This window comes from Taeniopygia guttata, chromosome 3 (assembly GCF_048771995.1).
Source record: "Taeniopygia guttata chromosome 3, bTaeGut7.mat, whole genome shotgun sequence".
Classification (NCBI taxonomy): domain Eukaryota; kingdom Metazoa; phylum Chordata; class Aves; order Passeriformes; family Estrildidae; genus Taeniopygia; species Taeniopygia guttata.
This window is the reverse complement of record NC_133027.1, coordinates 87854265-87881487: the sequence shown is the minus strand read 5'-3', so window position 1 is coordinate 87881487 and position 27223 is coordinate 87854265. Positions and strand designations below refer to the sequence as shown.

General features: G+C 42.4%; 1 protein-coding gene across 4 annotated transcripts in view; it reads right to left on the bottom strand.

Annotated features, from left to right (window-relative positions):
- EML6 (EMAP like 6) overlaps positions 1-23947 on the bottom strand; it is a 94179-nt gene extending 70232 nt beyond the window's left edge. For all 4 annotated transcript variants that reach the window (XM_041715330.2, XM_072927370.1, XM_072927369.1 and 1 more), the window contains exon 1: positions 21599-23947. In XM_041715330.2, coding sequence (XP_041571264.2) covers positions 21599-21795 — 197 coding nt within the window. In that variant the 5' untranslated portion in view covers positions 21796-23947. The remainder of the gene's footprint in view (positions 1-21598) is intronic.
- Between the last annotated feature and the right edge of the window lie 3276 nt (positions 23948-27223).

The window sequence follows — 27223 nt, the reverse complement described above, 5'->3', positions numbered from 1 at the left end:
AAAACAGATATACATGGCACCCTTCTCAATATAAGCATTGTGATTTGATGCAATCAGTAAAATGGACCTGAAACTATCAGTTGTAAAGAAAAATCTGCTAGAATTGGAGACTAAAAAGAGGGTTGGGAAAGAGCAAGAACTGTACTTAGTTCAGCATTGTATTTTTCCCTATTCTATGCCTATGCTACTTTATAGACAATGTAACACATTCTGTAACAAAATACACAATAAACCAGCAGGTAGATATTGGTCTATTCTGCTGAGATAAAAACAGCAACTTAAATGCTATCAGTGATTTCTCAAAACATGGAAAACTAATGAAACACTGCTGTAAATCCAGTACTGCTCAACAGGAACCAGCAAAATTCTTGTGTTCATCTGGTATAAGGAATTTGAAGGCCAGTCTCAACACTGTGATCGAAAATATAAAATTCACATATCAGATAAAGCCTGGAAGTGAAGAAATCAGTCACATGTTGGAGCTTCCTTTATTTCCTGTGTTCACCTTATTCCAGCCTGACTGTGGAAACGCCAGAACAAAATGCAACCCAAAGGGGACACACAAACCATGTACAGCTGCTGGCAATCAAACCCTGTATTTTTCCCATTTCATCACACTCCAGGGCTGAAACAACTGAAAATGGCCTGAATATAGCTGTGCCTTTCCCACAAAGGCAAAGATATGAAGATCATTCAGGCAAAGATTAAGCTGACAGCTCTACAACTGGTGGTCAGTTGAACAGCAAATCCGAGCACTAATTAATTGCTCACATGCACTAATTAATCAACTGCCCACAGCAGGGTGATAGGTGCAGATGCACACCCCACACCCCCCCGCCCCGTGCTTGGCAGTACAGCAGGAGGTAGTCCCAGTGGGCGGTGGGGGGGGATTCTCCCGTTCCCTCCAGAGGCTGACTCAGGCACAACTGCTTTGGCATTTCCTCGATCTATTCTGCTTTTTGTATAGCCAACAGTCAGCACTGAATATGGGTATAGCTATGCAGATCACAGTCTGAATCAAAACATTTGCAGCTAAAAAAGAAGAGAGGGAAAATGGGAAGAAAATGTTGGAAACAGGACAGACAAAAGACAGAGCTGACAAAAAGAGGAATCATGGGGGAGCTGCAAAATGAATATAGAAGACATGATAAAAATAACCAAAAAGCCCAGAGAACAGCCAAGAAGAAATGGGAAATACTGCAGAGAACAAGGGAAAAAATGCAGCCATTGTCACAACTTGCCTGGATCACTCCCACTTTCATTTTTAGTTTAAGAGATTTCATCTCATCCTCTTGAAAATCCAGAGGTATAGTCACATCTTGGACAAACTGTGCAGTCTAACAAAACTCCCAGGCTGTTGTTACAAAAAAAAAAATCACACTGAGATTCACACTGTTTGCATAAGTTTGTCCTCACCTGATTATCAGAAATAGGGACTTTAAGCCTAGGGAAAATGTTCCTTCTTCAAGGGCAACAAACACACAGCTGTATCCCATTTGAGCCTTCTTCTCATGGCTCTCTTGCCCTACAGCATTTAAAATGTAGGCACTTTAATAGCAAGAAGAAGAGAAGAGGAAGAGTTTGATTCCATACTATATCAAACCAACACACACTGAGCTCCATTTTACAGGTCAGAAACAGATCATTCTTTGTATACTGAATGTCTACAGGAATGACAAATGTGACAATATTAGATGTGGCTGGTAAAATATGTTCATTTTTAAACCCCTCAGGATAGGGGGAGTTTTCAGTGCTACTAAGAGAATGCTTTTTTTTCTCGTTATCTCACAGGAATGCAAACCCAAGACCAACAACTCTTCTCAGGGAAAATATCTTTCTATTTTAGAGGTTGAAAATCAGCAGAAACAGGAAAGAAATAGAAAGTTCTTATGTGGAAATCCTGCTCCCTGTTTGGCCATGCTGAAGTGAATAACAAACATCAACTGGGACAGAAACCACTACAGAGCACATAGGAACCATTTGTAACATCAGAATGGGTTTGTTCTCTCAACTTCCAGTCACAATGGATCAGCAGCAAAGTCATGAGATATCAGTTCTATGAAAACTCTTGCCAGGCTTCTGAAATTTTGCTGCACCACTTAATTATACAGAACACAAATACAAACACTTCTCCTAAAAAAATCAAACACTTGTTTACAACAAGTACTTATTATAAATCCATTTTCCTTTTTTCTAACAATTCAGACAAGGAAGGTTTCTCTACAATTATCCACAAAACAGTTTGGTTTGGTTTTGGGTTTGGTTTTTTTTTTTTTTCTTTTTGAGAAGGGCACTTACTAAAATAAGTGTGACTTTTGTTACCTTGCTTTACATTGTATGACACGGCCTGAAGAGTCTAAGTATCAAATGTCTCTTTTGTGTGAGACAGATTAAATTAAACCTCTGTTAAACTTCTCAGGTAACAGAATTTACATGGTTTCCCAGAGCCTATTCTAGCTGCAAGACCTTACCCAGCTATAGCCTATTAATAAACAAAAAGTAGCTAAGTACAATTGCTTTAGAGCCAACACACAGAACAATTAAAGATTAAAACCAATACCTTGATTTCACCATACTCTGCTGTCCTGCTGATGACAGAGTTAAGCAGCACCATGGCAAAACCAACAAATGATTCACCAATAGCATACCAATACTCTGGACATAAAACCCAGAAAGACAAACAGGAAAACACCAAAACACCACACTCAGAATTTAATGCTTAGAATTTCTCACTGCTTCCCTTTTAGCCTTCTCTCCGTTCACAGGCTTTATTAGTTTGGTTTTTGGTTGTTTTAAAAAGTCTAAATAAGTAAAAGAAGCACTCACCAGGGATCCAGAGGAGCTTTGGAAAGGGCAGTTTAACAAATGAACCCTTTACATAACCTCCTGCTCCCTCCCCATTCCAGCTGACCCCGGTTTGTTACAAATGAGGGCCCCGCAAGCCCAGGTGCAGGGACTTTTATTGCTCGGGTTACTTCTGTTACTCCCAAATCCTGCTGATTAAATTCAGGTGAAATGCTCACCTGAGGACAATCTGTGCTTAACAGGTGGCAGACAACAGAAAATTCCACAGGACAAAACTGCTTTTTGTCAGAACAAAAGTAAAGACTCAAGTCCACGTAAATTTGATACTACAAAATTCATTCTCCAGCCAAGGTCTTTTTCCAAGTGGAATCTCTGATGTCTAAGACAAGGATGTTATACTAAACATCTCATGGGTCTGAGGTGTTTGCTTGGCTGAGTGGAGGTTTCTAAATGTCTAGATAAAGTGTGAAAAATGCATATTTTATGATTGACTTTTTGCAAATATTAGAATGAATATTTTATGTGTAATGTTAGAAAGTTATGCTGTATTAATTCTCTTAAGTAGTGTGTTAAATATAGTTTTAGGTTCCAACCTAAAACTATATTTAGGGGTTTGAGGAACACCTAAATCTTCCAAAGAAAAGAAATTTATGGTTTTCTTATCAGAAGAAGCTAATTTCTTCAGCCTTGCTCAGACTCGAAGACGCCTTGGGGATTAAAGGAAACAGTTGACATACAACAGACAGAGTTCTTGTTTTAAATAGAATGTATGCATAACCATGAAGGATATATGAATATGCAACAAGCTATTGCTTTTAAGGTTATTCCTTTGTTCATAAGGTATGCTTTTCATGACTTAGTGTCCAAGAGCATCCAGATGTCTGTAATACTTTGCCTTTTATTGTCTTGTGATTGTCCTAACTCTAAACTTTACAATTTTCTAATTGTATTTCTATTTTTATAACCATTTTATTATTATTAAACTTTTAAAATTTTAAAATCCAAGTGATTGGCATTTTTCACAGAAAAGAAGATCATTTTGAAGCTTTATACTGAAAGAAAATCCTTATTAGTCACAAATAAGCAAAGGACACACTTTTAATGGAAGCTTGGCTCATGGCACTGCATGCAAATATTTGAAATGTGTCCAAAATTCAGCTGCTCACACTGAAGGATGGTGTGTATTTTGCTCCACTTGTGAAAATACACCCAAATACTCTCAACTTGCATGTCTTAGAAAAATCCCCATCAAGACACACCTTCCTTCATTCAGCACATACAAGTATTGCTGAGTTTATGTTTACAGAATTTACTAAAATAGCAGGAAATTGTTACCCTGTTGTATAGTGGTCAGCTCCTCTCGCTGCGATACAACAAATGGTGGCAGATGACGGTTCCCTCCTTCGTCTTGTAAAACAAATGGGCAAATTCGTGGGGGCGCCCGCCTCACAGAAGAAGGAGGGAAGAGGAACACCGGTGGCCGAAGAAGCTCTGCCACGCTAAGAGGAGCCAAGCGCCGAGCAACAAGAAGATTTAGGCTCCAGGACCCTCTTTGTCCTCGCCGCCGTACTCTCTACCCCTGCCTGGAGCAGCCATGCTGCAGGGGCAAGTCCCCATTTTGCCTTAGGGCGTGGGGGCAACTGTGCTGCAGGGGAATTAAGGGGGTAGACCTACCCCAGGACAAAGAAGACGGTTTGGCAGCGGCTCGATGGACTGAGCCCAAAGAACAGCGTGTCGGGGGATGGCACTCGAAGGAAGATCACCAGAGGCTGATAGTGGCCAAGCCCAAGGCTTTGGGGACGAGCCTTGGGTGTAGCCGGGAATGGCTGAGCCTGTTTTCAGGTTCCGGGAACACCCAGGCCTCTGCAAGGGCCAAACCGAGAGGAACAATGTCCCCAGTTGATCGAGCATTCCATCAAACCATCAGGACCAGAGGAGGATGATAGAGACTTCACTGCCCGTGCCCAGAGGGTAAGTGGGTCTAAGCAGGGCTTTCCCTGGTGGGTGGGTGGGCTTTCCCCTTGGGTTTTTTTAGCCTTAGGGCACGGGTGGGGGACCCACATTTGACGGCTCCTTCTTCTCCTCTGAGAGTTGTCTTTTCTATACTCTCCCCCAATCCCATGAGGGCGGAGGGGGTAGGAAAGACACAAATGGGACAGACATCTAAGAGGCGACACTTTTACTATGGGAGAGTTGATTAAAATCTTGACAAAGACCCTTTCCATCCACGCACCTCGTCAATATCCAGCTGCATCGGGCCCCTCTCCCATGGATTTCCCCTCAGCTTCTGTGAAGCTTCCCATCCCTCTTCCTAACCCTCTTCCCTCTCCCCTTTCCCCTGAAACTGGCACTCTGAGGGGAGCAACCCGTGACATAGCGCGGGGTTGCTACCGTCTCCCCGGCTCTCCACAGAGTTCCAGATCCCCCCACCTGAGGAGTTTGGGCCCAACTCCTTGGGGTTTTTCCAGTCCCCATACTACCCCAGAAAAGTATAGCCCCATCCTGAAAATCCTTATTTTTTGTTCCCTAGTTTCCCGCCAACCCCTCCCCTTCCTCAACAGCACTGCACTGTCCCTGCATGAGGCCAGACCCTGTTGTTGGGAGGCGGGGTGGGAATTTCCTGGTCCTTCTTCTGGCTCCTCCTCTGGGGGGTAGGATCGGGAGGGATCTTCCCGTCAGAGGACCCTCCTTCTTAGGAGATCACTCCCCCTTTGGGAGGGATCTTCTCTGGGGGAAGGTGGAGCCAGAAACCCGGACTGGGAACCCGCCATTTTGTCTTCCCCCTAAGATGGCGGTGCCCTGGTCCATCCCTTACCGATTCCCCTTAATAATCATGACAATGACTGATTAAGTGATTGTCTGATTCCCCTATCCATTCCCTTGTGTGTACCCTTCCCAATGTTCCCTTTTATTTCACTGAAAATTTTTCTTATTACTTTTGATTATTGAAATAATTGTTTATTGAGTTATACCTTATAGAAAAAGAAAAGATCATCCCATTTAGTTTATACTTATGGTACTATGCCCACATCATAAACAATTAATTGAATTGAAGAACCCACATTGCTGCTTGCAGATACAACTCTGCAAAAGAATCCTGACATCGTTGGTGCCGCAACAGATCAAGTTTTAAATGGGATCAAGTTATGAATCCCGCTGATTCAGAATTTGTTTATGACAATTTTATACATTTTATATTAAGTTGTTTTATTGTAATTATAATTAATTTATACTTTTCTGATGTTTTTCAATTTATGTCCTTTCAGTAATTTGTGATGCCACTATATGATTTTGTTATATTTTGTGTATGAAGTTAATATAATTTGTATGCTGTATTAATTTGTTTAAACATCAGAACTCTCCTTCCTTTTGTAAAAAGAAAGGGGGAGATGTTGTGGTGTGTTTTTCTTTAATTTGATATTTGTTCTGTGTATGTTCAACCCCCCCCACCCAAACTCCTCCCTTCCCCAGTTGTCAGTCTTCCCAAGCTCTTCCCTAACCCCCTCCTTTCAAAGTTGTCAGTCCTCCCTTTCCCCAGAACATTCCCTATCACTCCTCCTAGCCTCCTCCCCTGCTTCCAGAGAATTCCGTCTGTTTGGTGAGGCTCAACACCCTATTGGTTACTTTGTGTTACGCCACTCCCCTGTTTCCCCTGATAGGTTTGTGATATGTTAGTCCCTCCTCAGACTCCTCCCCAGCCCTACCCTCATTGGTTGATGTTCCTATACCCCTCCTCTTGAGTTCCTGTATAAAACCTTTGTTCGCCCTCCCTGGAGGGTCTTGGGGCTCGCTGAATAAAACCATCCTGTTCACCCCCAAGTCCCATGTCGCCTCCGTCTGTCCCTGCGCCGACAACTGGGACTGCAGAGCTTCGCAGGGGGAGTGACCGCCTGTTCTCTTCCCTCTCGCCGCCCAGCACGCCACCGCTCGGGGTATCGCGGCGAGAGGAGCTGACCGTGATACAACATTACCCTTTGTGTAAAACCCCAAAAGTCTGTGAATAAAAGACACTACAGCTGTATCTAGTGAAAGGCAGAAATTACCTTGGTCATTTTTAGAAGTTAATTGTATATAGAAATTATAATCAGGAAAAAGGTTGGGGTTTTTTTGTTTGGGTTTGTTTTGTTTTGTTTTGTTTCTTGGTTCATTGATTATTTTTATGTGTAAAACAATAGTTCTAGGATCCTAATTTTCAAATCAAATTTACATAGTCAATTAAAAATGTTGTAATTGTTCCACTCTTAATTCCTTTTTACACTTTGTATTTTCCTGTGATGTTGAAGATTTCCTCTAATTCTTGTCCTGCCATGTTTTGTAACTATTTTATCTGCTTTTATTTTTAAAAATATATTAAACTAAGGAGAAAAGAAGGGAATGACTTTATTAGTTACTTAGAAAGTAAAGTTCAGCCCAGTCTGGAGTGACATACAAAAGCAGGCTGCCTGAGGAGTTAGAAAGTCCATTTTATTATTCCATCAATCCACTGTCTAATGAAGTAAACGAAAGAAGCAGCTTCAAATGTAAACATTAATAATGATTTCACAAGCCAAAGTAAAATATTCCTTTGCCTTCTGGAATCTCACAGAGGCTGTGCAAGCTCTAGCTATGTATTCTTTCAGACTCATGTGAATATGAGCAATGCTTTCAGATGAGAAGCTGTAATTCATCAGGACTATAAAATCAAATTACTTCTTAGACTTCTACAATAGAAAAATCTTACTCTAGAGAGTCCAAACACCAGGAGTTAATACCAACATGCCAAGTGCATCACACATCCCCTGTCTCTGCTACAACTACTAAAGTGAAATAAATCAAAATGCCGTTTTCCCCAGAGTAGTTTCCACAATCATAATATTTTAAATGCAAATTAAAATGTAGGATTAGAACAATAAATTCAGCTAACTCAAGATCCAGCTGCCCAGGATCTGTGGGACACACAACAGCGTATTGTTATTAGAATTTTGTACTGCAAACCAGCTTCTGAGCTGATTTGGGGATTCAGATCTTTTGTTGTGCTTCCAATATAGGCAAACAGATCAAATGGGAAGCAGAATTAATTTAGGTAATGGTGCATTGGAGGAATTCCCAGATTTGCCATAGAAGGAAGAATAAAACTGAGGAGAGTTCCATGCCAGTAGTACCTAAGTTTTCTGATTTAAATTATCTATATTACACTCTGCAGTACTAATACACTTGCAGCTCAGCTGGAATTACAGCTGTCTGTATTTTCTGATCAGATTTGTATTTCTGAAAGCAAAAGATTAATAGAGATGACTGATGTGGGACACATTATCCACATGCTGCTCTCTCTTGCAAAAATATCAGACAAGTTGAGAAACAACCAGATTTTTAATGCATGTTAATTTGAGCAATGCATTTTGCATACATTGGCTTTTATTTTTGTATTCTGCAGGCAACTGGAATAAGTAAAAAAATATGTGTAATCATCTCAGAATTAGAAAAAAAAATAAATTGAAAGCTAAAGCTCTATTCTATATTAATTATCTAAATATTAAAATAGTAAAATTATATACTTTGGCTTTCATGATCTTATAACAAAAACATAAACATATCTAGAAATGTTTGCACTTTTACTTTGGAAATGATATTCATAACATGATTAGAACACACCTTTAAAATATTATTTTGTTTGACATGGTATTAGATAATAGTAACTTTTTCATTTACTTAGGAAATTACTGAAATTATTGCACTTGTATGTCATAACATTCAAGTTATCTTATTTGGCTGAAAATAGGGCTCATGGAATTGGTTTTTTAACTTTTTCTAAACTATGCAGACCAGGTCCAACAGCATGTCACCCATTATCAGTAATTTACAACCTCCAGGTACAGTTCAAAAATCTCCCATAAAACCTGGAGATTGGCATCTATTTTCCAACAATTCCTCATTTTAAAACTTCCTTCACTTTGAGATGTAGGTTTAGGAAGAGGAGCCTTTGTAGATTTTCATTTAATGACTTTACAGGTAATACATTTGAGTCCCACTTCCTCCCAGGCAGGTGAAAATAGCTGGTTGGTCTCTCTTAGGTTTCAGGTGTTTTGGGAACAATTCAGACCCTTCTTCAGAACAAACACCTCCACTGATGAATTGAATTGGCCTCAGCCTCTCAGGGAAGGAGCCACAACATAAATACGGATTTTTACGCAGAAGGGTGAGAATGGAACAAGCAAACAAACAAGGATGCAAGAATAGATCGAAGAGGAAATAAGACAGCAAGGAAACTTCCCATATATTAGTCCAAGAATGTCTCAGAGTTAGAGAGACTGAGGCAGCATTTAGGGGGGTGACTGTGGGGTCATGATCAAGAGCAGATTCCAGCAGCTGAGTGGGAGTTTAATTGATTAACTCTGAAGTCATCTCCCTGAAGGCTGTTGAGAAGCACTCATCTTTATTCACTCTGTCAGCTGGGCCTTCTTGTTTCAACAATGTAAGAAATATAAATAAAATTAATTTGAGAAAAAGGAAAATATATTCAGTCAATCAAAGCATAATCGAAAATATAAATGAGGAGTCGAATTAAGAAAAATAACTTATGTTAAGAAAAATGTACTTTATGTTGAGAATATATGAGATGCTGCCAAATTTTTCTATGAACCAAATTCCTCAGGGCTTTTGCTGGTTTCTGAAAGAGCTGATCAAAACCACATGCTTACATTTACAAGGTAAGATAGGTGGAATGTGCTGCATGCTGTATGAACAACGAAGTCTGGGAAACCCCACATCCATGAATAATCCAAGAAAGAAACAGGAGACCAACCTACTCGAGCTGTTGTTCCATTGGAACTTTCCCCTTTGGAGGGGTGGATGCCAGAGGTACCAGTAAAGCAGTTCTACCTCACTGACTTGAGGGAGCCAGGAGGAAAACTGAAATCCACCATGTTAGAAACAGTATGCTAACATTCCCACAGGAATAACCAGTGCAGGACATAACTGAAAATGACATTTGAAATGCCACGGTCTGTCTTCAGAAGAGAGAAATTAAGAGCTAAAAATCCCCAGGACCTCCTGAGCAGAATGCAATGTCTGATGCCTTAAATTGATGCTGACATACAGTGAAACTCTTCTGCTTTAACATATTTGGGCATGTTGTCCTAAAGCCACAGCCCAAGCCCCAAAGAACAAACCATGGTTGTGGCCATTTCTTTTTTTGGTGACTCTCACCTTTTTTTTTTTTTTTAATTTTTAAAAATTTCTGTCACATACTAGAGGGAAAAACCCCTCCTGTCACAATGCAAGGTGTTTTTTTTTTACTGGAAACATTTCCTAGAAGCCTGAATTTCTGCCAGCATTCAGAAAAAGCTTAGATGTGCCAATATTGAACACTTCTACATAGTCCCAAGTACTTAACAAGTCCAGGATTAAGACCAGTCCATTCATAAATAGAATTAAGGGACATCAGTCCCCACTGCTTCCTCCAGCAAAGAAAAGAGGGAAATGAAAGGAGTAATTGTGTGATGACATTTAGTCAATTTATTTGAAAGCCAAAAATATAAAGTTTTTATATTTATGCATTATATAATACTGCATAATTATATAATAATATTGTGTATGTGTGTGTTTATATATATATGTATACACACTATTTATATGTATTTGTGTGTGTACATATGTTTAAAAACCCAGAACACAATCCTGGCAATGGCTGAGGTGGATCACAGAAACTCCAGCTCTGTTGATAGCAGCAGCCTGTAACAGCTGCAGCAGATGTTTAGTTTTGAGGGGCTCAGGATGATAAAATTGTTATATCTATACGGAGGAAGAAAGCAGAAAAAAAATGTGTGCAGTGCACTAAGTGTCTTCCCATATAAAGTAACTCCTACCAAACTAAATGACAAGGTAAAAGAACATTTACCCCTAAGCAGTGGGGAATCCCACAGATTGGAAATGAAAAATAGCAGACACCATAGGGAAAATGTGACATGCAATACACATTCAAGTAACTCTTTAATACAGCAAGAAACAGAGCATTCTGAAGAGCTGACTTATTGAACAGCAGTGTATTCATACCTCATTTAGTCTGTCCTCAGTTGAAACACAAAATATATGGTTATTCCTAATTTAAATTATCTTATGGCCCTTCACCTGGTCCAACCGGCAATGGAAATACAGTTGTGAAGTTATACTGATGTAGACACAAGTGCCAAAATATTCCTTGCTCAGACAAATGCATGCTGCTTCTCAGCTCCCTTACAGGAAAATCATATTTTATCTCACATAAGGCCAGCTCTCAGAGAACAAGACTCTGTTCAGAGTTAAAATATTCTTAAAATAGGCCTTTACAAAAATAAATAGCTGTTGCCCATCTCCCATGCAGATCTAAGATTTCCTCACATGCCTAGTCACACTCGTGTATCCACCAGGCTCTGGAAAGTTAAAGATCCACACCCTGGTTCCCATCAAAGCATCCAAGCCCTGAAAATTCAAGTATTTTCTAGAAATTTTAGACGTGGAAGATGAGTTTATTTCCAAGCTTTTAAAATGATCCATCTGTGTAATAGAGCAATTCATATGTTCGCTCATAAGGCAGTGCCCACGGAGTCATCACCATGGCTGGAAAGCAAAATTGTGTCTGTGGTAACTCCACAGAAAGGGAAGAGAAATAGAAAAAAAGTGAGGACAGAGTCTGGGAATTTAGCAAGTTCTCTGAATCAGATAGCTTCCCTTCTGTGCTGGCTACAAAATGGATAGCTGGGGAAAAACATGAAGGGAAAAGGTTCAGAATCTCTATTTAGTCTTATTTTAGGCAACAAACTCGGTAGAGGTTTGACGAAAGCTGCCCTTGCACGTAGAATAAGCTCAGGTCCTGAATTTAAACCTAGAGGTCTGAAGGAACACCACAGCCAGATAATGGAAGCAAATCACACAATACCTGACACACTGTTCAAAGCCCACAAGCCACATCCAAATCCAACTCAACAGTAACTTGTCATGTTTATGGGACTGCTTTATAGTCACTTCAAAATGAACTCCTATCAAATGTAAATACAGAAAGTTTCAAATGGAAACTTTAAGTTGTTAATGCCATGTTGTTAATGTTTTCCATAGTAAAACTTTCAGTATGAAATTTCTGAAGAAGCAAGTGGAAGTTCACCAACCTTCCTGTTACACTGACAGACTCATCACACATTTTGAAAAGATGCTCACAAACCACTTCAGCTTATCTGTCCTTCCTCAGAACCAGCTGCACTAGGCACTCTCAGAATATAGGACCCTCCCTATTATTCAAAACATGTCTTTTAATGTAATTTAAGATTATTAATTATCCAACCAGTTATTAGTGTTACCTGCATTTTAATGGATGTGCAACCAGTCACAGACATAAATAGGAAAGAGCCGGTGTGAAGTTATGATACCACTAAAATCCATGACATGCTGTATTTAAGGGAGATTACCATGATCCAAATAATGCCTTTTAAACTTCTCTTTTGTGAAACTAACACCAGGAGTTATATAAACAAACATGGAATTGTGCCTTTCTATGTTTTTATGTTAAGCACTGTGACTCATTTTCTTGCCTATTACTATTATTTCTCTTTTTCTCTTGGTTTCTTAGCCAACTCTTCAGAGCAGAGATTGGGAACCTGGAGCTGTGCTTTCAATGGTACCTCGGAGACCTGGGCTCATCAGAGCGGTTTTTGCTGTATTTTAGGCTCAGTGCTGCAGTTGAGGCTGAAGAGTTTTGTGCCATTATGTAACTGCCTGGCAGCATGTAGTTTCAGGCAGTTATAATCTGGTTTACTGCTTGTCATTTGCTAATACTTGGGGTTTTTCTCTAGCTTATGGTATCAGGGATGTTACAGGGGGGTTTGCCTTCCCCTTGCCAGTAGGAGAAAGAGCAGGCTTCAGCCACAGCTGCCAGGCTCGTGTGGAGAACACACCACATCTTATCCCACCCCCTGTGCTCCCCTGTGGCTCAGCACACAGAGCAGTGCCCTCTGCCCTGCCCCACAGAGGGTGGGCCCCGCTGACGGCTCCTATGGCACCGGAGGCTGTGGCTGAGCAGAATCTTGGAGCACAAGCCCAGGGTAAGATGCGGGTGGTGCTGTTCCAATAAAATCTGCTAATCAAGTGCATTCAGCGGGGTTGGGCAGACTTCTAGATTTAACCATACCATGGCAGACAGCCAGGAGTGAGAAATAGCAACACACTTGGTTGTGTGCAGGGACAGAGAAACTGCATCACAGACTGAAGATCCTAAATTATTTCAGAGCATTAGAAATTACAAGCTATTAAAGGAGGCTTCACATGTCCTTGATAACAGTTCAGATATCTACTTACTTTTCTATTCTCTTACAGTTTTCCTAAGGAAAATATCCTTTTCCCTCCATTCTTTTCACCCATGCAAGATATGACAAAAATATATATCATAGCTAATTTTTCAGTACAAACCTGAGATAGGAATTACAATGGACAAGCTCTCCCTGGGAAGAGAGCAGCCAAGAGCCAGCACGAGGCCTCCTTTATGAATCTGCACTCTGCTTATTCTGCAAACAAAACTAAAATGGTATTTTTCATGCTGTATTTTATTTCTCTCTTCATGAAATTAATATCCTTAAAGGAGAAAAAAATTTAAAACTGAAAATCTGATAGAAGCCATGGGAAAACTAAATATGAAAAGAAAACTAACAAAAAAAATGAAGCCCTCAGAACTCTATGTGCTTGGCTAAATTCTATTTCAAAGAAGAAATTACTTTATATCTAGTTTCTAAAGACTGAAATTATTTATAAAATTGGTTTTTTTCATAAAACTATTAGAGTTCTGCCAGGGAGGACCTGAATTTATGAAAAGTGATTTTTTAAAGGATATAAGAATAACTTAAAAGGATAAAAGAAGAATTTTTAATAATCTGAACTGTCCTTGACAGAGAGGTGATAAGATGGAAGAGAGATGAGCCTAAAACAGATGTGTAGATTCCTTTAAAAAATATGTTCTTAATGGAAGAGAAATAATGGGAATTAACTCTCTTCATTTATTATTTGCCAAAATTTTCTGCCACAATACAAAATGTCAAATTTTCATTTGAAATTAATTTGAAATATTTATTTGGAGATCTGTGATATAATTATATCACAAACTCTATATTCCAAAGAGTCCCATATCCAAAAGAAGGCCCCCAAAATTTTGAGTGCATTCTGAGTGACCAGTAATACAGAAACCAACTGATTAAAGGATGCAGTGTGGGAAATAAAAGGAGGAGGGAAAGGGAAAAGGGAAAAGGGAAAAGGGAAAAGGGAAAAGGGAAAAGGGAAAAGGGAAAGGGAAGGGGAAGGGGAAGGGGAAGGGGAAGGGGAAGGGGAAGGGGAAGGGGAAGGGGGAGGGGGAGGGGGAGGGGGAGGGGGAGGGGGAGGGGGAGGGGGAGGGGGAGGGGGAGGGGGAGGGGGAGGGGGAGGGGGAGGGGGAGGGGGAGGGGGAGGGGGAGGGGGAGGGGAAGGGGGAAGGGAAGGGGGAAGGGAAGGGAAGGGAAGGGAAGGGAAGGGAAGGGAAGGGAAGGGAAGGGAAGGGAAGGGAAGGGAAGGGAAGGGAAGGGAAGGGAAGGGAAGGGAAGGGAAGGGAAGGGAAGGGAAGGGAAGGGAAGGGAAGGGAAGGGAAGGGAAGGGAAGGGAAGGGAAGGGAAGGGAAGGGAAGGGAAGGGAAGGGAAGGGAAGGGAAGGGAAGGGAAGGGAAGGGAAGGGAAGGGAAGGGAAGGGAAGGGAAGGGAAGGGAAGGGAAGGGAAGGGAAGGGAAAAGTAGCATTTCTTTATCACCATTATTTAACAACATTAAACAATCAAAAATCTCATCAAGTCTCAAAGAAGAGAATGGGAGTGCATATGGAAGGTCACAGTGCTCTGTTGTGAATCTTTTGCAAATGCCCAATGAATTATTATTTATGGCCACAACTAATGAAAGCTGCCAGACCCACAGAGTTACGTTAACCCAACATGAAGCTAAGAAGATATAGCAGTGTTCTCCTGTCTGGGATTGGAGTGGGCTACTTGTTCTAAGTATTTCTTGTAAAATTCTCTTTTCTGCAGCCCCATAGCCTGGGTGCAATTCTTTAAAACTTGGTTCCAGTATTAGGATATAAAAGGGCCACCCAAGGCAGAACGTGGGGCATGCCTGGAAACAGTAACTCTGGGTTAGACTCTTGCAGCCAGCCCAAGCAGGGCAGGTGACAGCAGAGGGACAGTTCACTGCAAGCCACAGCCACACAGCCAACCAAACCACAAAGAGAACTCCCCGGGGAAAGGCAGTTACATTATTCCCCTCTTGGGGAGGAGGGACTGCACTATAAGGAATGCAACACAGAGATGCCCATCCTAAAGCAGCTTGAGATTCCAGACAGAACCACACAAAGCTTTTCAGTCTGACAAGCAAAAGCTTTAAAATAGCTCTTTCAACTAAAGACAGCTTTCAAAAAGACTCAATATAATATCCTTTTAGACACTTGTGGCCACTCCCACATGCCACATATTTTAAAAAACTCAAACAAACCTCCTGTGGAAGTAAAAGGCCAGCATGTATGCAACAATCACTGCATCTGCACAAGACCTTGAATCAGGAACACAACTGTATATTATAAACTTGTTTTACAGCCATTAAGAAAGAGCAGTTTCACTGAACTGCATTTCAATATTTTTTTTAATACATAATTTCTAAACAGATGAGACTCCCTCAGAATCCTAAAGGGATCAGGAACCTGCTGTAGACCTACTGCTAAAAATCTCATTTAAGTGCAGCCACACTTGTACATGCTCAGCACTGGTGTGACCAGGGCCAGAGAGCACGTCCCAGTGGCATCATCTCTGATCTGCTACCACAGAGAAAGCTCAACTTTTACCTTATTATAGATTCCAGCATTGGGAGAAGCCAAAAGGTCTTTTAAGTACCTTAGAAATAGTGCTCAAACACTAGAGAGATGAAAAGTTAAAGAAATGTACATTTAACACTTTTTCTGGTCAGACAGCAGCTGACTGTGACTAAACTCCAGCTGAAGAGCTCTTAGGATACAAAGACAGAGTCATGGTCTGCCTAGTCAGGGTGAAAGCAAAAGGACTCCAGCCTTAACTGCAGGTAGAGCTGTAAGAAACTGAGGGTGTATTTTCTCTTTTTTACTATAGTTAATTTCTAAAATAAACAACATCTCTTTAAAAAAAAACAGAAAATTCTTCTTCAAAAGTACGGTTTGTCTTGCCCAAAACTATTGTTTTGCAATTAATATTTGCAAGTAGTAGGTTACTACCACAGTAAATGATACTTTCAATATTTATCTCTTCATGTGGAAGATAATTTCTGAGGATGAGAAAGCAGACATTTGGCATTAATATATGCCTGATTTTCATGTGGAGGCATCAACATTAGTGATACTGGAGACATCACTACATATAAACTGCAGTGCCAGTCAGTAATTTTCATGTAGGGTTATGCCTTGAACATTCAAGTCCGCTAAAATAATGGAGGCACTCAAAATTTCCTATTAAAAAAATCCAGTAAAATCTTTTGCAAGGAGTGTTAGGCAGCCAAAATACCAGGGCTGCTGTATGCTGCCTTTATTTTATGTTCTGTTTTAATTACCATCATTTCAGTGTATTTCCATCCATCTGTCAGAGAAGAAAGAACAAACTCCACCAGCACCCACAGAAGTTCCAGCAATAACATTAAGCACACCAAGGTTCATTGTGCTGCTGGAACACTTAAAGAAGCTTGGCATAAACATACACTCAGCCTTATGATCAGGCCTCCCTAAAGTTATAGAGGTCTGTTCCCAGGCCTTTATAAATACCACTTCTGAAGGGGAATTGAAATTCAATTTGTCTAATTCAATTTGTCTCTGGGACAACCAATGCAGATAACTAAATGTTCCTGGGGTAGAAATGCACCTCATGAAAAAGAAGCTGATGTTCCAAAAAACAGTCTTTAGGTGGGAAGAAAAGCAGGCATTTTTGCTTTTTACTGAGGTTCCCAAAAACCTGAGCAATTGGCAAGTCAGCAGAAGACCTTTTTACAGACCACCTACTTTCATACAGAAGCATTCCAATACTTGGAGCTGTCGATTTTTTTTTTTTTTAATTTGAAATTAAGTAATATGAAAACATTTTCTGTGAGTTTTCATCCTGGTAAAGAGTGATTACACACAACTACCTGACCATCACGACTCCTGGGCATCTGAAATCAAGTTGAAATAAAACAAGTAAAAAAACTGCAGAGACTTAACACATAGGAAATGTAAAAAAAAGTAGTAAAAAATTAGATTTAGACTGCTCTGGTTAAATGCTGTGGTTAAATGATGACCATTCTCATCAACATATAATGATAAATGCCTGCTGAGTTTCTCTCCACTTTTAACTGATCTAAGCATTTCTAAATCACTTTCAATATGATACTGTAACTGTATATTACAACACATCTGATGGATTAATACAGATATTTAAGAAACCAATTTATAGCAGGTCACACCCTGATAAAGACTTCAAATATAAGTGCAGCACAGCGCTCAAGTAGAGTCAAAAGAGGCCACTGGAACTTCATGGAATAAACAGCATTTTCCCCAGGTTTTCCAGCATTGAAAGCAAAGGCAACAAGCTGATTAGAGGAGCTTCCTCTCATACAAAACTCATTTAACAACTTGCTGCCTCAAAACAGTTCCCAAAACCCTGCTTCACCACAGGTGTGCCATGTCTGTTAATTTGGATGGCTTGGTGGATGCACTGGTGTAGCATCCACGTAGGAAACTGAGCTGGAATTTCTGCTGTTGAAAATCTCTCCTAAAATCTCACATTTAAGTGACTGAATCTCAGCAGTCCTGTGGGGTCACCTCGGGTGTCTGAAGCCCAGGGTTCGCCCAAGCTGCAGACAGTGCAGCTCCCATGCACTGATGATAAACAAGAACCACAGTAACCTGAACACCACTCTACAACCAACCCCTGCTGTCACCTTCCAAATGGTGGCAACTGAACAGAAATTTAAAGTATTTTAGATACTTTCAAATGAGCATAACTCTATAAACAGAAATATAATAACACATAATTTAAAATAGAAAGTATTAAAGTACAGTTCAGATCTTCTGTCTCTGAGATTTTGATTGCATAGCTCTGCCATCAATTTACTAATTCCAAAATTATATTCACTGTGGTCAGCAATACACAACATTGCTTATTACTCCTTTTTTCTCCACAGAAGCAAGACAAGAAATCCACATCCTGACACACATCCTATCTCCTGAAAGGACCCTTGTGGAGAACAAGCCAGGCCTCCAGTGGCTCCCGCAGCCCAGAAAATCCCATCCCCGCTGGCACGGCCGCGGTTTTAATCTCAATCTGTCAGCACAGTGGCATCCCCCCAGCACGCTCAGAGCAATATTCTGATAAATCTGACACTGCTGGTACACTATGAGCAGCCTTACATAAACAACAGCTCTGGAATACATGCGTAACAGCAGAGCTTTGCAGGTAGTAGAGACCTGGGAGAGGGACCAGGCTTGCTGCCTCATGAGTGACTGGCATGGAGGCAGTTAGGATGCAAAATTGCTTTTGTAAGTTCATAACATACAAAACATCAGATTCCACAAGAAACTAGGGTGTGTAACAACATATTCAGGACAGCTGTTCAATACTGCAGAAATTCTTGGAATTCATAAACAGGGAGAAATAACTTTGTCACTACACCATAGGAAAAAATTCTCAGGGTTAGTAATCTCTGTTCACAAATGACTTCTGCAAAAACAGATAAAATCAGTTGTATTTGAAGTGATGTGGGTTGTATTTTTCTTTTTGCTGTTTGCTGTGGCTTTTACATGCACAGATTGCAGAAAAATTATAGGAAAGAACTGTCTCCATTCAAGACTCAATTGAGAGAAAAACAAGGATTGATCTAACTGATCACTGTTGTACAAGTAATGCACAAAACTAAAGTAAGGAAACCTGTTCTTTTGAAAGTTTTCAATTACTGTCAACGCTTATGCTCTGGGGATTACTCACAAACTACTCTGCAAAGCAGGGCTCACTTAAAGGTTAAATTGGTGGTTCAGGACCTCATTTCCTTCTGAAGTTAAAGGAGGAAGCGCTGGAAGCACAGCACCTGGTTGTGGCTTTGCACAGAAAACAGGACAATTCCGAGCTCCCCTGCTCCTACTCAGAACATCGACCTTATTATCTGAGTGCAGAACATTCAGTTCTTGTACGGGCAGAACTCGCCTTTCAAATGTGAATCTTGGAAAAAAAGGCATTTCTCCAATACAATAACATTTAATCCAATCATTTCTGGTCTGCTTTAGCCCAAAGTAAATTATGTCCAGCTGCATTATCTTGATGCAAAACAAGAGACAGAACTATTAATGTTAGAGAACATATTAAACACACACACCTGCCCTTTTCACCAATGACAAATATCTCCTTTCATGACTTCAATAAACACTTCAAGGTAACACACAATATTACTCCTGAGAATCATGGGTTTCTCTTTTTTTTTTTTTTTTTTTTAACAAAACAGCATTCACAAGCCCACAAAAAAAATCCACAGAAGGACATAACAGCAGTCCTTGGAAGCAGAAGATCTTCCCACTTGAAGGTCTCCCAGTCACAGTGATTAATGGTATTTTCCAAAATCCAAGTTTTCTTTTTTAAACAGTGTTTCAATCTCTTTAGGAATTACAACCTGTTGGACTGCTAATTCACACCCTGCAGTGTAGTAGCTGGTTTCAAGCAAGTAAATCCCAACAACCCAGAAATACTGGATAAGTACATTCATCCATTCATCTCAAATAGATGTAAGCTGTGAAGCTTAAAATGTGAGAATTTAAATTGTCACATTTATTAGTCATATCATCGATGACCACAGAAGGCATCATCTACTTTAAAGTGCTTACAGTGATGGGATATTATGTGAGTAGGGACTGCACAGTGCACCAGTGGCAAAGGAGGCAACCACCCATGCCGTGGTGCAAACAACAGAATATTCCAGCAGCATTCTGGGTGGTCTGTCCTTCCTTAAACCCCACGTGGTGACAGCAACAGTTCTTGGCCGCTAAGAGCTGATATGAACTGTTGCTTGGCTTCTGCTCATGCCTTCTGGACCCAAATGTTTCATCCTTTGTGGAAACTGGAGTTTTCCGCCAGAATTCTGACGGTGTTCCAGATCAGAAACAAAACCAATCCTCCAAAGCATGAGTTGGACATTCAGCACATCCCTCAAGACACAACTACTTTGAATACACGGTTCTAGCTTCCTTTAAAGAGCCCAACAGGCAGAAGCAGTGTCAAAGTACAAACGTGAGACATTCATTCTTTCTATCCCAGTTGTACCTTCTAAACATGACACTGCCAAAAGCAGACTCCTAAAGTGACAGGTCTTAAAGTAAAGGGTACAGAAGCTGTACAATACATTTAGTTTGGGGAGGGAGGCACTGTCAGGTATTATAATAACAATTCAAACATAAACACAGAAGTACACAACTCTCTACATGGATTACACTTCCTGTACCAAAGAGTATCAAATTTTATGTCCATACAACAAGCAAAGGTTTTCATTTCATGATCCTGCAGATGTCTCTAAAACACTGACTCTTCTCTGAGCAGCCCAGTGTTTAAGTTCAGCAGCCTTTTGGAGCTGATACCTTTGGAGCCAAAATAAAGTTTGATGCACATGCACTGTACGTGATGAAATGCTGCTGCTTTGATGCATCATAGAGAGAGGGAGAAGGCTGCTACGAGGATCCACAGCAGCCAAAAGCTCTTCCTGAGAAAAGTGGATGGCTTTCTGCAAACAAGGATTATGTGACAATTGTGTGGTTTGGTTATGGAGTGTCAAAACTCTGGCTTCAGTGGATGCTTCCACAGCACTCCCACACCATGAGTCACCTGGGACTGTTCTGGTTTCACATCATCCAGGAAACGCTTCATTCATGCTGAACTGGGTGAACAGGGAGGGCAGCAGATAGCTGTGCTCAGAGGAGTGGCATCACCAGGCAACATCCTTCTTGAGGATATTCTAGGCTCAGATTTCTCTCATCAAGTAGTAGCTACATTAATTTTCTATTTTACTGATGTAAATTTCTGTATTCTGGGCAGATTTTTTTAAAGACTACCTTGAACACTGTAACTGCATTTTTATTTTGAGAGGTGCAGTAAAAATATCAGCATTTCTGTAGGACAAAAACATAAATTAAATCCACTTCTCAGGCAGAATTTGAGAGAAAGGAACAATGAACTGGACAGATGAGGAGCAAGACTTGGCCATCTTGCACCAGCATGCTTGGGATTTTTTTGCCTGGAGTGCAAACAGCTGAATTTGATTTTGATTTACATTTTCTGGATATTAAAACCCGATTAGTTTGAGCTACGTGTCAGATTTATGGCACTCTCGTGCTGGGATTTGCTGAGGGCGAGGAGTGCTACACCTGGCTTCTGTACGAGGTCAGAATTGATGAGCTGGGGTCCCAGCCCTGAAAACATCAAGGTGCTGGAAGCATGATTTTGCAGCACTGTTGCACTGAGATCTTCCCAGTACTGAAATGAAGTGCTTTGCTTTTGGTGCAGTGCAACAGAAAAACTTAACCTTCCCTCCGTTATTATTGCAATATTTTCAAGCTTTGCTACAAAATAATGATGATCAACAGTATCTAGAGATTCAGCTCTCGCAGAGATTGCTGCTAACAAATCTGAGCTGCTCTAAAACGGCAGGTAGAAGCCGAGCTGTAAGAGGCGAGAAGGGGGTATTCTGCCAGCACTACATTCTCCTCCCTTCCCTTTAAACCCCACCCTACCCCACCACCAGAGAAGTCAGCCCCCTTACCTGATAATATCATCGTTGTGCCCGAGGAAGAATTTCTGGCTGTGCTCTCTGGTGTTGTAAACCACGCCGACTCCAGCCACGAAGTACACTACCTCTTTCCCTGCCGTGTAGTACAGGTTGTTGCGGCACTGGTGGCCCCGGTAGCCGTACACCCACTCCAGCCGGAGCTGGCAGCGCGGAGCCGTCCGATCCGCCATGATAACCAGCCCCCTGCCCACTGGCACACACAGCCGAGCGCCGGTCGGCCTTCCCCCGGCACGCTCTCCCCTTTCGAACGGCGGCGATCCCCGCCCGCCTGCCGAAGCCTCAGGTGTCCCTTCCGCGCGGGGATGAGGATGGGGATGGGGATGGGGACGGGCAGTGCATCCGCGGATGCGGGATGTCGCCGCCGCCGCGCTACCGCCGCGCCGCCACCATCATCTGCTGCCGCCGCTGCCCAGCACGAGCCGCCGCCGCTCCGCCGCCGCCGCGCGACCCGGGCAACTTCTCGGGGCACAGGAACACACCTACATAAGCAGCAGAGCCGGCTTTCTTTCTTTCCGAAGGCAAAGTAACTTCTGTGCGTCACCAGCACCACCTGCCAAAGTCTCCCCGCTGTGTCTCCCGTGTTGCACCTTCTTGGCTTCCTGCACAAAGCTTCCTGGGCGCTCTTCTCTTTAACATACCTACGCTCGGGGCCAGAGCTGGAAGAGAAGAAAACACAAAACCCATGCGCTAGAACCGCAGAATGCACGTGTGTTTATAATGCAAAGGGACTGCCTGGACCGGGGAGCTCTGCTTGGATGGGGAGCTCTCGTTCGATGAGGAGAGCTCTCCTCGGATGGGGGAGCTCTGCTTGGATGGGAGAAGCTCTGCCTGGATGAGGGGAGCTCTGCTCGGATGGGGGAGTTCCCCTTGGATAGGGGAGCTGCTCTTGGATGGGTGCTGTGGCCACTCTGGGTGGTCTGGGGGGCTTCTGAGGCTTTTCAGCAGGATCCAGTGTGCCAGTGTGCCGAGTCCTCATACAAATTCTCTTTCAGTATCATCTCCTATACAATATCCAGCATAAATATGGGAATATTACCCCACCTTTCCTCACCCCCAGCAACCGAAAACTTTATCCTTTTGGAGTCTATAGCAACTATGTAACTAAGACAATATTATTTTCCCGTTTTCAGTTACAAAACACTCCAAGTCACCATGAGAGAGGGGCTGTGGTTTTGTTTGGGTTGTTTTGTTTTGGTGGGTTTTTTTGGTTTGGTTTTTTTTTTTTTCTTTATTTTTTTTCATGGTCATCCTTTGGAATTATACTATAAGGAATACATTTTCTCTCTTGCGTTCTGCTTTTCCTAAAGCAGAATTCATGTTACCATTATCTGTCGAGCTTGGTTGCTGCACGCTGTTGGTGGTAAGACATCCACTGCTTTATACTATCACTGCACAGGAGCCCAAACCCAGCCCTCCGGAAACTCACTCCAGAAAGCCACAACCGCCGGGAAGAGGATGCAGAGGAGCAGAACCAAACATCCATTTGCAGTTCACAGCGCCAGACGGACGGGAAGAGGGAATTCCAAGGCTGACGACCCCTGTACCTTTTCTTACACAACACGCCTCACACCGACCGAGCTGAAGAGCGGCGTGCCGGCACCGCTCGCACACGGGGGTCACAGCGCCGGCAGCACTCCGGCACACGGCAGCTCGGGGAATGCGAACGCCGGCGCCTGGGGAGCCGCCTCCGGCAGGAGCCCGGCCCCGGGCGGGCGGGGTGGCGGCCGGAGCCCGCACGACGCCGGCCCTGAGGCGGAGCCGCCTTCCCGCCTCGCGGGGCCCTTCCCGCCCTTCCTTCTCCTGAGGGCCCGGCCCTGAGGGGGCTGCGGCGCCCTCGGCACGCCCGGCCCTGCTCCGCCCCGCGAGGCACACGCAGGTTTAGGAACAAACCGCATCTTTCTGCTTCTCCCGTCTGTCATAGTCTTCAAGAATCTCCCAAAATACATTCAAATTCGCACTCACGTTTTTTTTAACTCCTGCCGTTCACCACGAGCACCTTGTTTTATCATAGAATCATGGAGTATGTTGAGTTGGAAGGGATGCACAAGGATCATTCAGTCCAGCTCCTAGCCCTGCACGGGACACCCCGACAATCCCAGCCTGTCCCTGAGAGCGCTGTCCAAGCGCTGCTGCAGCCCTGGTAGCTTCGGGCCATGCCCATTCCCTGGGGAGCCTGGGCAGTGCCCCACATCTTCTGAGGGAAGAACCTTTCCTGCTCTCCAACCCAACACTGACACAGCTCCAGCCGCTCCCTCGGCTCCTGTCCCGGTCACAGGAGTGAAGAGATCGATACCGGTCCATCATGTCCATCATTAATAACTTCCATGTGATCACAGCTTCTTTTTTTTTTTTTTTTTTTTTTTTTTTTTCTAATTATCTAATTTACATAATAAAATTAATTAGTGTGACAGATAGGCTCCTCACCTATCCAACCAGGACAAATGAAAAACTAGTTTCAAGCCTCTGCTGCCGTGGCTGTCCCTTCTCTGTGAGCGACCTAAGTCAAGCTGAACTTTGTATTTAGCCCTTTAGGAAGAATGCTATACTGTGTTTTGGGGGGAAAATAATAAATTATTATCATTATTTTAACCATTAAGTACACTTAATTGTTAAAAAAACAATTTAACACCCCATAAAAACCTCAAAGAAATCCTTAAACATGTGGAATAACACAAGTTCAGTTTCATTCATTTAATTCATTTTTCTATAATCTGTACTCTCAAGAATTTGTTACATTTTTGATGGTGGTTGAATTAATTAAATTAATTTAAGCATGGGGTTTTGTGGTTTGGTTTTTTGGGTTTTTTTTTCTAATTAAAAAGGAAGCATTATTACTTTCCTATTGGATCTGTCATGTTGCTGAGAATGTTCCTCTGTACTGCAGCCTGCTGTTCACTGTCAGCACAACATAAATATCCTGGGTGCTCTCATGGGCTGTTTTTTGGGTGTTAATTCCAGGTTCTGGAGCCCTCAGCATCAAAAAGAGAATCGAAGGAGCAACGCAAACCAAGAAAATGTGTGAACCTAAGTTTTAAAAGGGCATTTCTGTTATAAAAAGAATAGTCTGAATATACTTCCAATTTCACAGAACTGTAAAAATGAATGTTTTAAAATATGCTGAAGAATTTCATTAAAAGAGACATAAAAATTGACAATACCATCAGCATTTTTCCTCCTCATGGTGAAAAGGAGCCCATTGGCCAGGAACACATATCCTGTGACTTTACTACTTTTTATTTTATATATGAAATGTAAAAATGAACTAATGTAGCATCTTGGATGAGTAGTAACTGAGTAACAGTCACCACTCTGCCAAAGGGACCATTTGCTGCTGCTGTTGTGTTTTTTTAGGGCTTTGGGGTTGGTTTTTTGGGTTATTTTTTGTTTCTTTGATTGGTTAATTTTTTGTTTGGTTCGCTTCTGAAGCAAGCCTTGTATAGAAGATGCCAGAAAGCACCACATCTCAAATGAACTCCAATCCTCTGTGATACATCCTGCCCACTCTGTACATATCCAAAAGCTGTGATTAACAATGAACACTGAGGTTTTCCATCCCAGAAACATCTGTCTTATGTCCTAGATCTCTGCTCCACAAAACAGCCTTTATAACTCATATTTATATGGATGAATGTACAGCAAATGCACAGAGATGGCATATTAATTGGTATTTCAAACTGGTACCTCTTATTTGAGCTGCAAATACTTTAAAATTTTTATTTAATCCCAGAGAATTTAGAGGAGGAGTCAGAAGCAGGAGCTATGATCTAGTTCTGTTTATTTGTTGCATGGCATTACATTAATCCAATCCTGACTGATGTCTCTCGTTGATTTTACAATTTAACTACAAAATCATAACAGGGGAATTGGCTATGAGCTCTTATTCCTTGTGGGCAGAAATACTGATTTGCATTAATGAAATGCCTGGATCTGGCCAGAAACAGCGTTAGGAAAAAATGAGAAAAGAAAAAATGGAGCCTTTTCTATCCTCACGCCCGTTTCAGAGAGACCTGGCAGACCGGGCTCTTTCCAGAACCAGCCTGGAGGGAAAGTCCTGATCAGCCATGGCAGATTGGTTCTGCTGCTGCCCCAGAGCTGTGCAGGACAGCCAGGAACAGCTGATGGATCAAACCTACCCATCACACCTCTGCACTCTGACACAGCAACCCAAGGTCTCCCAGACCGCCTCTCTCACGGGATACTGCCTGCCTTCATCCAGCCTGGGGGAATGCCTTTCTGCTAAATCGTCACGGAGCCTCAGCAACCGACTTAAAATCACTGCAGAAAGCTTAATCTTCCCACAGAATCTCTTTCTTTTCTCCTGCCACAGCAAGGGTGGTGGAGCTCCTCACCTTTCTGTATCCTGGCTGCCATACTTGACTCAACTTCCCTCCTACGATGATTCAGCTGAGACATGTCTAAATCTTGCCACGAGTTTACATAACTCCTTAGAAATCTGACTTTCTGAGCGAAGAGAACTTTGATCCTAGCTCTTCATTCTCTCGAGCGCACCAATAACCTTCGGTGTGCGGTCCCGGTGTCAGCGGCTCCGCCGCAGCTCCGCATCTTCCTGGATACAGTGACCTCTCATGGACGGTGCCGGCGCTCGGTGAGCAAAGGACGGTTTTGTCTCAGCTGGGCGAGGGAGAAGAACAGCAGTAGCAACAACAAAACACTTGTAACAAAATTCATGTTAGGCCCAAATAATTGTTGCCGTTACCACGTAATGAGCCACCCCAGCGTCTCATCTAACAGAGAAAGAGTATTGTGTGACATTCCTGACTTTGGAATATAAAATATATTTCAGACACAGAAAAATGTGTATGCACGCTGCACTGTAGCTGTGGTGTTCACCAGGCTGATCAGCTGGAGGGTGGTGCTGAGCAGGAGAGGATTCGACAGGCATCGGCGCACAAACGCTTTCCTTTCAATCCATTAGGTGTTAGAGTGCCAAGCAGCCCGTTTGATGTCCTGGGGCTGCCCGCGGGCGAGGCCCGGCACCGGGCCCGCTCGGGCTGCGGGCGGCTGTGCTGCATTATGACACACTGCGGATGCGCCCACGCGCGGCTCCGCGGCGCCTGGGCACGGCAGCGGAGGCACACGCCAGCCCTGCGCCCCTGCCACAGCACCGCACCCGCTCCGGGCGCTCCGCACACGCCACAGCCTCTTGCTGAGGGGGTGGCCTCCACTGGACAGGGCTGAGGCGTCCACTTCTTCCAGTAATTTCATTTTTGACGTTAATCAGGGATTTAGCACAGCCTGCTTTTCTGATTATGCTTTTTAAATTAAAAGGACTAATGTTTGTTTCAACTCATTGGGGTTTAAGTTTCTGTATTTCTTCATCCACCTGTGACTAGCAAAGGTAGGAAAAACCAAACCAAAACAACAACAAAAAAACCCCAGCCACCAAAAGTAGCAAAACCCTCACACTTGCCAGTTATTTATTGTGAATTTATATTATATTAATATAGATTCTGAAGACCATACCCATTTAAAGTCTGAGACCTCAACCATAAGAAAGGAGACCATGGTGAAGGGAAAAAACATCTAAACCAATATTTCACCAGGACACAGACAAATAATTGCTTTCTTTCCTTTACC